We start from the raw sequence: 12,745 nt of genomic DNA on the forward strand, positions 1-12,745 counted from the left end.
ATATATATATATATATATATATATATAATTTTCTTGTAATTTTCATATCATATGTTTTTTTTTAATGATTGTTTACTGTTGTATTGATAAATATCTCCTGGAGGGTAAACTATATCTTGGCTGCAAGTATCAAGCTGAGAAATCCTTTGTTTTCTACAACTGATAGTGGTTGGTTGTTAATTACGATGAAGTTTAGCAACTTCTCTGTAAACATTTGAGCTCCGGGGCTTCAGCGATGTGTTTTTCTTGTTCAATCCGAAGCAAGCAGTCTGATCTCAGTCAGCCACGCTCAGTCTGCCCCTCCTCAGACACGGACAGACTGAGCGTGGCTGACCGAAATCAGACTGCCTTCTCCGGACTAAATGAAAATAACAGGCCGCTGAAGCCCCGGATCTCAAATGTCCATCGTAAAACTAACTTTACCGCGGTTTAATGTGGTGCTATGGCTCTGCAGACATTGCACGTTGCTGTCTTGTTTTGTGGTGTTTCTGGTGTAAAATACTTCCACACAGCGGACGTTTCGATGAAAAGTTGGTTAGCTGTTAGCCACAGTGCTGCTCACTCAGTCCTCACGTTGTAGCTGGCTGCAAACTATGAAATGGATTTCCTAAATGTGAGGCAGATCTTATTACTCTGGGTTCATGAAACACGCCTCTGTTCAGGAAATCCATTCCATAGTTTGAAGCCAACGTGCAGAGCAACCACAGACATGCATCATGGATCAGAAATATCGGCAGGTGGATCGGAAAATCCGATACGTAAATTATGCTGGTATCGGAGCCGATACAGATACTGGATCGGATCGGTCCCATCCCTACTTTTAACTCATTTTTAATATGGTCAGTGTCATGGATGTTTGCAATGTTTATATATTCCAGAAATAACTAAATTATTTCAGTTTGTTTATTTGGAATAACTTTTCATTCTGTCTTTGTTTTGCATTCACTCTTATTCTTATTTGTTTTTTCAAGGAGGTGCTCATAAAACAAATCCACAAGGTTAGTGTTCGTCATCCTCTTAAAGTTTAATCAATTTTTGTTCAGCTCAGAACTCATGGTTAAGGAAACTGAAATAATTTAACATGTTGTGGCCTCCAGTCATTTAGTTTGCACATTATGTAAATATTACTCAGGAATATGTTTGCTTTACATATAGAAGTAGTTGAATATGCTTATTAGCGCACTGTTTGCCAAAGCTAAAGTTGAATCATGTCTTTTTTACAGACAAGTCAGTGCATGTGGCTGATGCAGGCTCTGGGATTCTTGCTCTCTGCTCTCCCTGTGGCAGACATTTTAAGAAATCTTCATTCTCTCATCACGCCCTACATTCAGCAACTGGAGAAGCTTGCAGATGAGACGGTCAGTACACAAATCAAAGGAAAACAACACAAACATGCTGAACAGTCACAGTTAGGACTGTGGATTCAAAGAACAGGCCCAGAGTCTGTGTGGTGTCACTGCAGTAGGACATATCTCTGCAGGACCAGATTGGAATAGACCCTGCACCATGGGCAGTGACATATGGAAGTGGCATAAGACACACTTACTTTCTCTCTTGTGAACATGCACTATACAGTGAAATAATTGTAGCGTCCAATCAGTAAAGTTTCTATGCTCTTACAGTAGGTGTGTGTGTGTGTGAAGAAAAGTCTTCACTTGGGTTAGATGACACTTATAATAGAGCCTGGATTTTCAGCCTTTTGTGCTAAAGTAAAAATTCTTTAGCAGCTTTTATCTAAAAATAGTTTATTTACGCGTAGTAGAATAGAGAAGTATTTTTACTGACATCTTGATCTGACAGCAGTTGGATGGGCTGAGTATAGAGATGTCACTTTGGATTCTTTTTTGTTTGTTTGTTTTTGTTCCTGTCTCACATCTCCACCTTCTGTATAATAACACACTGCCTGATCCATCCAGGGGTGTCAAACTCACTTACAAAATGGGGCCAAAATTAAAACCTTTTTCAAACTATGGGCCAATTTCAGAATCTACATTAACTCAAATCAGATACCCAACATATTTTCGTGGTCACAGTATCATCTTGGGGGCCAGATATGATGTCAACGAGGGTCACATTTGTCCCCCGGGCCTTGAGTTTGACACATATGATACCACCCCTGGCAAAAATGTTGGAACCACCACTCCTGGAGGATAATCTTTGAATTGTTTAATTTTGTATACAAAACGGAGACGTCTTTGGAGATCTGTTGCACACACACATGTCTAACACATGTTACAGCAGGCATACATCCAATAACTACACTAAATCAAACAAAAATATTCCTCAGAATCAACAATTTATTATGATGTTTCTTAATATATATTATGAACTATCAAAATGATCAAACAAGAAATATTGTTTTTACTAACCAGAGACCCCCTTAAACATTATAGAAATGTTTTTGTTTTCTTCTTTCGGCTGCTTCCTTCATCAGGGGTCACCACAGTGAACTAACTTGCACGAAGACAGCAATTATTATTACGCTGGATGTCCTTCCTGACACAACCACAGACCACCGAGCTGACACAACCTTCTGTGTGGAGCAGAGAGCTGTTATCTAGGGCACCCAGGGGAGCAGATGGTGGGGGTTAAGGGCCTTGCTCAAGGGCCCAGAATGGGGCAAATGAGTGTGGAGACAGGTGTGGGTGCTTCACCTATCCCACTTACATTTTGATGTTGTTAGTACCGGGAGTTGAACCAGTGACCTTCCGATCACAGGCCCACCTTCTCTAACCTCTGCATCACCTTTATTATAGAAATATTACTGTTGCTATATACAAAAAGTTAAAATATTCAGGTCTCAGTAGAATAATAACAACAAGGACATTCTTGCGTAGAGCCTACAGAGTCACTGTTGTTGCTGTCAAAGAGCTCAGTGTTTCCTCCATGCTCTCTGGATATCGAGCTGAACTGTGTGAGGGCATAGCCACTAAGGCTGACTGAAGTGTGTGAGGAAATCACGGGGATCACAGACATCTGCCTGTGTGTGTACAGCAATGAGGATGCAGGAAAGCGCAAGGTGGCTCAACCTGACCAATAAAGTCGGACAATAAAAAAAGGACATATTTGACATGCAGATTGTGCATGAGGGCATTTTGAACTCTGCTTTAGCCTCCTAACAACAGTGGAGTTGAAAAGAAACACCCAGTCGCAGGAATAAACAACAGATTTATTACCAAGGGAATATCAATGATGACGCACAGTAACTTTTAGTTAGCTTTAAAACAATAGGTAATCACACAGAGGATCGCTAAAATGAGTTTACGTAAAGTTTATGTTTTGTAATTGACATCAGGCAGACATTTAATGTGTTGCACTCCACCTCAGCCCAGCTGAGTTCTGCTGCATGCCTCTTATGTTTCCACACCGTCATTTATGAAAACTTACATCCATGCAGGATGTAACGGCTTTCATCTATGATTTATAAATAGCCCGAGGGAGGATTAAAGCAAACTGGTCTGTGTCCCCAATTCATGGAACTGTTTTATGAAAAGCATACCATCTCTTCAGTTTAAGATCCCCCAAATGGTTAAAGCCCCAGCCCTCCACAGTAACCCTGCCTGGGCTGGAGGTAAGATGATGTTGACCGGACCCATAAAGACTCTTGAGCAGTTCCTCTGGGACAACCTGCCCAGGTCATCAGGCCAGGAGAAAGAATAGGTTGGCCTGACAGCACTTCCCCTCTCACAGGTGAAAGTGCTGGATGTTCCCCATTCACTTCTGCCCACCTGGCCAAAGAGCGTGCGTCTTTCCAACTCCCTGCTGCTGTATGTTTCTTCAGCTTGTGGAATGGAAACCCAACTGTTGGGACAGCAGGCTCTGTCCCACCTATGAGTCACACAAGCATGCACGTACAAAAATAACCATGTTTTACTGACGTTGTTCAGGACAAGGGTCTAAGGCACAAATAAATACACTGAAAACCCACATTGTTGCTGTTCAGATTTTGCAGGCTGTCTTTCACAGATTTTTTAAATTTTAGTCAAATTTCTTCATTCCCCACAGATGTCTAACCATTTGCTCTAATCAAGAATGACCAATTTCATTTCAGGGACAGAGAGTTCAGTACCACCCTGTTGATGTAGGATGTTGACCATGTGCTGGTTCCCAGAATAAAACCTCAATGACACATTCCTTCTTGGCTCTGTACAGGCTGTTGCATCCTTAAAAAGTCTTAAAATATCTTTGGTCCATGTGTCTAAAATTAAGGCCTTAAAATTTCTTAAATTCATTAAAAATGTAAGTTTGCAGTTTGCTGACCAATTCAGAGCAGGGGGATACCATGGTCCTTAAACCAGACACTGGTAGCTTTGGCACTGTGTGCAGGTGTCAAGTCTTGTTGGAAAATGAAATCTGCATCTCCATAAAGTTGGTCAGCAGCAGGAAGTGCTCTAAACTTCCTGGTAGACGGCTGCATTGACCTTGGACTTCAGAAAACACAGTGGACCAACACCAGCACATGACATGGCACCACAAACCATCACTGACTGTGGAAACTTGACATTGGACCTCAAGCAATATGGATTTTGTCTCTCCTCTCTTCCTCCAGACTCTGGGACCTTGATTTCCAAAGGAAATGCAAAATTTACTTTCATCAGAGAACATAACTTTGGACCACTCAGCAGCAGTCCAGTCTTTTTGTCTTTAGCCCAGGCGAGACACTTCTGACTCTGTCACTTGTTCAAGAGTGGCTTGACACAAGGAAGCAACAGCTGAAACCCATGTCTTGCATATGTCTGTGTGTGGTGGTTTTTGAAGCACTGACTCCAGCTGCAGTGCACTCTTGGTGAATTTCCCCCACATTTTGGAATGGGTTTTGTTTCACAATCCTCTCCAGGGTGCGGTTATCCATATTGCTTATACACTTTTTCTACCACATCTTTTCCTTCCCTTCGCCTCTCTATTAATGTGCTTGGACACAGAGCTCTGTGAACAGCCAACCTCTTTAGCAATTACCTTTTTTGTCTTTCCCTCCTTGTGCAAGGTGACAATGGTCGTCTTTTGGACAACTGTCAAGTCTGCAGTCTTCCCCATGATTGTGTAGCCTACAGAACTAGACTGTGAGATCATTTAAAGGCCTTTGCAAGTGTTTTGAGTTAATTAGCTGATTAGAGTGTGACACCAGGTGTCTTCAATATTGAACCTTTTCACAATATTTAATTTTGAGATACTGAATTTGGGGTTTTCATTAGTTGTCGGTTATAATCATCAACATTAAAATAAACATTTGAAATATATCAGTCTGTGTGTAATGAATGAATATAATATACAAGTTTCACTTTTTGAATGGAATTACTGAAATAAATCAACTTTTTCATGATATTCTAATTTTATGACCAGCACCTGTACATACACACACTGGCACAGATAGCTCCTGAGACATGTGCCAGGGTCGTCATGAGTCAAGTCACTTAGACTCGAGTAATACTTGCTCATAGTTCTATTTATTTTTTTAATTTATTTTTTGGTCTCCCTTTACTTTTCTCTTCCAACGGAGTACGGTCATCTTGTTAACAAGTAATTTCCCAGTTAAAAGTATTTTTTTCCTTATTTTTTCAGCCTAATCCCTCCAATAAGCTGGCGATCATTCACATCCTGGGGCTGCTTTCTAATCTGTTCACCACGCTTGACATTAGCAAGCAAGATGATGAGTCAGCTGATTGTTCTGTGCCACCTGTCAAAACAACCCCACCTCCACTTGGTCCAAATCCGGTCAGTCACCACCTACCATTCATTCTTTTAAGCAGGACTGGACAGTTGATTATTATGATGGCTAATATGCAATATTTATATATTTATGTATGATCGTTTTGTAACACGGTACAATCCAGGTTAATGGAATTTAAAATTTTTAATGATTTTTGGGGCTGTATGAGTTCCATTTTTCACAACACCATGCTATGCTGTCTCCAATATTAGATACATTTATCAACATGATCTGGAGGCACTCGAAGAATCTTACTCTGGAACACAATCATAGTAATTCTGATGATAGACTTAAACCCATGTGCACATGTTACTGCAGTGTTACTTTGTATTTTGTTGACTTTTCATTTACGGTACTTTGTTTAATATATGTTTTTATGATTAGGTGGTGGTGGTTTTGCAACAAGTTTTTGCCCTTATTCAGACGGTACTCAGCAAGTGGCTCACTGACTCGCAGGTCGTAGAGGTATGCTGTGTTAGCCAGTTATTTTCATAGTTAATATGTTTGTAATGTGCACATTTCAGTGTATGTACATTTTGATGTCCTGCAGGCAGTGTGTGCCATCTTTGAGAGGTCGGTGAAGACTCTGCTGCATGACTTTGCTCCCATGGTTTCTCAGCTCAGTGAAATGCTTGGACAGATGTACAGTACAATTCCCCAGGCCTCAGCACTTGACCTCACACGACAGGTACACACTCAACTTGTGCAACTACATATACTTTGTCATATCATATCCATCCATGCATTATCTTCTGCTTGTTCTGAAATTGGATCGTGAGGGCAGATAACAACTTAAAAGAGAGGCACTTACATCTCTTTCACCAGCCATCTCTTCCAGATCATCTGGGAGGACTCCAAGACATTCTCAGGCTGGCTGAGAGACATCGTCTCTTCAGTGTGCACTGGGTCTTCCCTGGGGTCTCCTCCCAGTTGGGAATGCCCGCAAAACTTCCCCAGGGAGGTGTCCAGGAGGCGTCTTTACTAGATGCCCAAACCACCTCAACTGGCTCTCTTGATGTGGAGGAGCAGCCGCTCTACTGAGTCTCTCTTGAATAACTCAACGTTTCATCCTATATCTAACGGAGAATTCAATTCAGTTTATTGATATAGCATCAAGTCACAACAGAAGTTTGTTTCAGGGGCACTGTACCAAAACATTCACATACATTAAAATAGCCAGTTAGTAAAAGTTATCTTTTTAATGAAGCCAGCAGATTGTGTTATCTTCACCTTGTCACAGTCTTCTATTTAGCCACACTGCAGAGAAAACTAATTTCAACCACTTGTATTTGTGACCTTGTTCTTTCAGTCACTACCCAAAGTTCATGAACATAGGTGAACGTTGGAACGTAGACCAACCGGAAAACTGAGAGCTTCACCTAGCAGCTCAGATCCCTCTTTTTCACAATGGACCAGCATAAAGTACCATACTATACATGCAATTCTGCAGAAACCTCACCAAGCTGTCTGTCGATCTCCTGCTCCATTCTTCTCTCCCTCAAATATAACCCCAAGATACTTGAACTCCTCCACTTGAGGCAGAACCTCACCCACAACTCAGAGAAGGCAATCCACTCTTTACCTACTGAAGACCATGGCCTCAGATTTTGAGGCGCTGATCCTCAATTCCAGCCACTTGACACTCTGCTGCAAACCACTCCAGTGAGAATTGGAGATCATGGTATGATAATGCCAAAAGGACCACATAATCTGCATATAGCAGAGATGGAATCCTGAGGCCACCAAACCGAACACTCTACTCCTACTGGCTACACAAAGAAATTCTGTCCATAAAAATTATGAACGGTATTGGTGACAACAAAAGCCCTGGTCAACAAAAGCCCTGGTGAAGTCCAGCTCCAACCCTGAAGGGTTCTGACTTACTGCTAACAATGCAAACCTAACTCTCATACTGCTTGTATAGGGATTGAATGGCTTGTAGCAACGAACCCTCAGTCCCATACTCAGAGGACCCCCACACAGTGTACCTCAAGGAATATGGTCGAAAGCCTTCTCCAAGTTCACAAAACACATGTAGACTGGTTGAGTAAACTCTCATGTCCCTTCGAGGACTCTAGTGAGGGTAAAGAGCTCGTTCAGTGTTCCACAGCCTGAATGGAACCTGCATTGTTCCTCTTTTTTGTCCTGAATCTGAGGTTTGACCATCAACACCCTATGATCCAACTTCTTGAAGAGTACAATTACCATTTTGTCAATCCAGTGACAATGCCTCCAATGTCCACACAATGTTGTAAAGGCATATAGATCTAAATAATAATAATAATAATACATTTAATTTGTATAGCACTTTTCTAAATACTCAGACACTTTACATGAGTTAGTCTAGACAGCCTAGCAACATCCAGAGCCATGACAAACTCAAGGCGGATCTCATCCACCCCCAGAGCTCTGCCGCCATGGAGCTTTTTAACTACCTCGACGACCTCAGCCCTGATTATTGACAGACCGACCCCCAAGTCCCCTGATGCAGCTTCCTCCATGGAAGAAGTCTTGGTAGGATTGAGAAGATCCGAGGTTTCTTTCACCACTCAACGACATCACTAGTTAAAGTCAACAGCACCGCACCTCTACTATACATAGTGGTTGTAAAGTGCTACTTTTCTCACCTCAGCTGCCTGGTGGTTTGCCAGAATCATATTAGAGCCGATCAAGAGAAACCATCCGAGGCCTCACCAAACTCCCACATTTGAGCTTTTGCCTCAGCAACAGCCATGGCTTCAGCTTGCTTGGCTTTTCGATACCCCTCAGCTTCCTCTGGTCTCCTACTAGCCAACAAGGCCCATTTGGACTCCTTCAGCTTGATGCCCTCCGTCACTCAGGTTGTACACCACCAGGTGTACACCCTTGGTGTTACACTTACACCCTAGTCAGTACCTCTCAACCTTGCACACAAGCTCAGACTCTTTCCCCACCAGAGAGCTGACATTCCATTCAAAGAACCAGCTTTAGTAAGACATGGTCAGAGTGCCAAGTCCTCTGCCTTTGACTACTACTCATGGCATCGTGCACCGGACCCATATGGCCCCTCCTGTAGGTGTTGGGCCCACAGGAAGGCAAACCCTTGTAACTCTTTTGGGCTGAATCTGACTGGGCCCCATGTCCAGTCACCAGGTGCTTGCAGACAAGCCCCTTCCCCAGACCTGGCTCTGGGGTGGGGCCCTGGTAACCCATGCAAAGGACACTGAGCTCCTTGATCATTTCTGTTGTTATAAGTATTATGAATCACTTTTTACCTGGTCTGTCACTTATAGAGATTTTAGTGCTTTCTTAAGTTAGAGTGGTAAATAAACTAATAACCCACTTATGAGTGAATTAAAGACTATTAAACATTTACAGTGGAAAATAATAGTTTTCTTCCTTGAAGTATTAAAATTTACTTTATCTTTAAAGTTTACTACCAAAGTCAAATAAAGGAACATATTTGAATAATTTATTTTTAGGCATTTATTGAGCTCCTCTTGCTTAAAAGCACTTTGATCGCATTAAATTACTGTTAGTTTATTGATTTTTGAAGAAATCTTGTACATTTACACACCTGTTTATTAGGGGTTGTTATCAAGTGACAGTGACAATAAGCTTGTATTAATTACTCAAAACTAAGGTTGACATGTTTTTTGATTGCAGGTTTCCTCAGCAAAAATCTATCTTGTCCAGCTTTAAATGTATAAATACCAAAGATGTCCATTACAAAAAAATAAAAAAATAGGATGCTATGGCAGTTGTGTGAAAATATGACAGATTTTTCTTCATGCATTTTCTTTTTTGCTGTCAAATTGGTTATATCTAGAACCAGATGCAACTAAAATGGGAAAAAAAATAGTTTGTATATAAAAAATTTCTAATATTAAGCAGTAGTGATATAGAACATTATATAGCCTCCAATCGTCTTCCTATTATATGGGTGCAAGTATAAATATCTAGTGTCTGAATTGTTCTCCTGCTGTTTCAGATGGTGCATATATTTTCCAGTGAGACAGACTATTTTCCACCAATCAAGGCTCTGTTTGAACTGGTTACCTCGGTAACGCTGTCTGTCTTCCAGCAAGGTAGGGCTTCAAGCACAGGTGGGAATCTGTGCTGTAAACAATTTGTGTTTGGATGAGAAATAAAAGCTTCTGACCATGTTTGATTTCACAGGAGTGTAAAATAAAATTTTGGGGAAGCAAATAGAAATGCAGAATTATGAACAGGTTTGTCAAAATATGAAAAAAAAAAAACAATTTAATTTGTGTTCAATGCACATTTTATGGGCATTTTCCTTTAGTACTCTACTTATTAGAAATTTTAAATACTTCAAATGGGAAGGCAGCCAATTGAAAATAATTAAGCATGTATATTTGTATGTGTATGGCTGCAGTAGCTTGGCGTTCTTGTAATCCTGAGGTTGTGGGTTTGAGTCCAGGTTGCATCAGTGGGCATCTGGCGTAAAACAATTGCCATAATTTTCATGCGAGTTCGTTCGCTGTGGCAACCCCTGAAGAAGGGAGTAGCCGAAAGAAACCTACTGTGTGTGCGTGTGCATGCGTGTGCGCGCACGCTGTGTGTAGACCCGTCACCCCTTTCATTTGAGAAAACTATGCTTTCTAGTTTTTATATTTCTTTAAAGTATAGCCTCCTCAAATGATTGGGGTGGCCAAAGATCAAACTTTGGTGGCCAAGGTCATTGGTCACCCTCTAGCTCTGCCATTGCACTTGGGAGTGGATAATTTTGCTTCCTCTGCTTGCCACAATCTGTAAATCTGTGCTGTCTCCAACAAGAAAAAAACTATCTCTGTTCTTGTACACAGTTTAACTCTTACCCAATTGAATATTTTGCACCAAAAACATTAAGGTTTACTTGCATGCCTTGTTCAATTCCAGTCCAGAAAAACACTCATTTTGAAAACTACAAACATTAACTTAATTCAGGGTCTGGGTACATCAGTGTATCTGCTTATTAAATAATAAATGTGAAAATAAAAACAAGATACAGTCACAAAAAACACCAGTTTATTCATTTGACTGACATTTACCTTGGCAGGGACGCCCGTTTAATATATTTGCAGCCTCTGCTGTGCTAGGACTGAAACTGGACTCTTCATCACAGCCTTCTGAATCAGATTTGTGCTGTGTCGAGAGAGTGCAGTATGACCACTAGTGTTAAAGGGTTTTTTATTTGATTTGAAGGCATGTTTGGAGTCTTGAAACTTGACTAGGTTGGGTGATTATCACAGACCCTGTTTAGACCAGACACTAACATGTGCTTCAGTAAATGTGTTTAGACGTGGCATTAAAATGGATTCTGAGTGACTTCATGTGATTAGAGCTCAGGTAGAGCTCAACATGGAGATGTGCATTAGTCAGTGTTGCACAGTCAGCTGACAACTAGACAACAAACTGGACATTAACAGGTCTATTGATGTTGTCATAAAGTCACAAGAGCAAATCCAACTACAAACCATCCCCAGTAGTCTAACAAGGTTAATTCAGGTCATCTGGATGGATTTTTCTTTGTTGAAAATGACCAAATGTTAGGCTGATGGTCCTCTTTTACCTGTGAACAGCTAGGCCTGTCGCGATAAACAACAAATCAATTAATCGCATGATAAATGAAAATTATCAACCTCGTTTTAGTTTATCGTCTTTATCGTTTCTTCATATCTCTCTCTTTCTACTGAAGACACAGCTCAACTCTGGTGCTCTTCACTGACCCCTCCCTTCCTCTTTTCTTTTTAAAATCCGTTTTAACGATCCAAAATCACCTTTTTCGATCGTTAAAAGCAGCTAAGCTGAGAAGCTAAGCTACGAGCTAAGCTAACAGGCTGACCTCAGGGAAAAAACCTCCGTCTTGTCGAAGCTTCAAATTCACGGTTGAAACCTTCGTCTAAAAAGTTTTTTTTCTCTGCAAAAAGAAGCTGAGAACTTGTTTTTTTTATTTTTTTTTATTAAAAGCTTTGTTTGACAAATGCTATGCTAAAGAGCTCAAACCACACAGAGCATCCGACATTTTGAGAACCAAAAAACTGGAACGAGAAACAGCCCATGTCAGGTCAAGGGGTCTCTCTCTCATTTTTCTTAGAGATACGCTGCTTGCTTCCTCATTATCCATCCTTCGGTTCAGTCTTATACTGCCATCCAGTGGTCAAAAAAGGTATTACACATCAAATTAACCAACATTTCTTCTTCAATTTGACAATCACTAATTATTGTCAAATTTCAAACAATATTATTGTTTATCGCAATAATTTCTGAGACAATCACCCAGCAAAATTTGTTATCGTGACAGGCCTAAGAACAGCTAGTTCTGGCTGTCACCAGCACTGGTTGATCCACTATGAGAAGGTGCCGTTTATAAGACTGAGTTTACTGCAGCTTCTCAGACTGAACAAGTCTTTGGGATAAAAGACGAAACGTTTCAACAAAGAAGAATCCGTCCAGAGGACCTCACTCAACCTTGTTAGATTTTTCTACCTGGATTATTGAGCATGCATCAGGACATTCCCAGTAATTCACTGATTATTAAACTGTCAAAAGTTTTATTTTTCTTATTCCCACTGATTATTATATCATTACCAGTAATTCAAACGATCGAAGTTTTGCATGGGGATAATCAAGAACAAGAATTCCAGATTCATGCTCAATAATCCAGGTAGAAAAATCTAACAGGTCCTCTGGACGGTTTAACTTGACCTGACTTAACTTTGTTGGAAGAACAAGAATTATTCAGCGTAGTAATTCTGATGCTTGTCTGAAGTCAACATCAGGTCAGTAGATACAACGTTGCCCAAAATAAATCTGTGTTCAAACAGCTGATCAGCTGCCAAACCTCTTCTATTATAACCTGAGCAGTCAGATCTAAATGCATCCTAATCTGTCTTGACTGTGTTCACACCTGTATTTAGTGTTACCACTTTGTGATCAGATCATCCAGAACCTATTAGCTCTAGTCTGAACATGGTCAAAAACACATTTGACCGCAAGCCTCTCATTGGTGTTTCTCATTACACTTAAGACATCAGAATGAGCATAAAGTGTCTG

At 40.7% G+C, this 12,745-nt stretch overlaps 1 protein-coding gene across 1 annotated transcript in view; it reads left to right on the top strand.

Moving 5' to 3' along the window:
- Window positions 1-12,745, top strand: part of ipo13b (importin 13b) — a 41,592-nt gene that overhangs the window by 22,119 nt on the left and 6,728 nt on the right. The window contains exons 12-17 of the mRNA XM_037698208.1: window positions 972-998; window positions 1,224-1,358; window positions 5,560-5,712; window positions 6,092-6,172; window positions 6,258-6,395; window positions 9,678-9,774. Coding sequence (XP_037554136.1) covers window positions 972-998; window positions 1,224-1,358; window positions 5,560-5,712; window positions 6,092-6,172; window positions 6,258-6,395; window positions 9,678-9,774 — 631 coding nt within the window. The remainder of the gene's footprint in view (window positions 1-971; window positions 999-1,223; window positions 1,359-5,559; window positions 5,713-6,091; window positions 6,173-6,257; window positions 6,396-9,677; window positions 9,775-12,745) is intronic.

This window comes from Nematolebias whitei, chromosome 3, assembly GCF_014905685.2.
Source record: "Nematolebias whitei isolate Nwh7 chromosome 3, NemWhi1, whole genome shotgun sequence".
Classification (NCBI taxonomy): domain Eukaryota; kingdom Metazoa; phylum Chordata; class Actinopteri; order Cyprinodontiformes; family Rivulidae; genus Nematolebias; species Nematolebias whitei.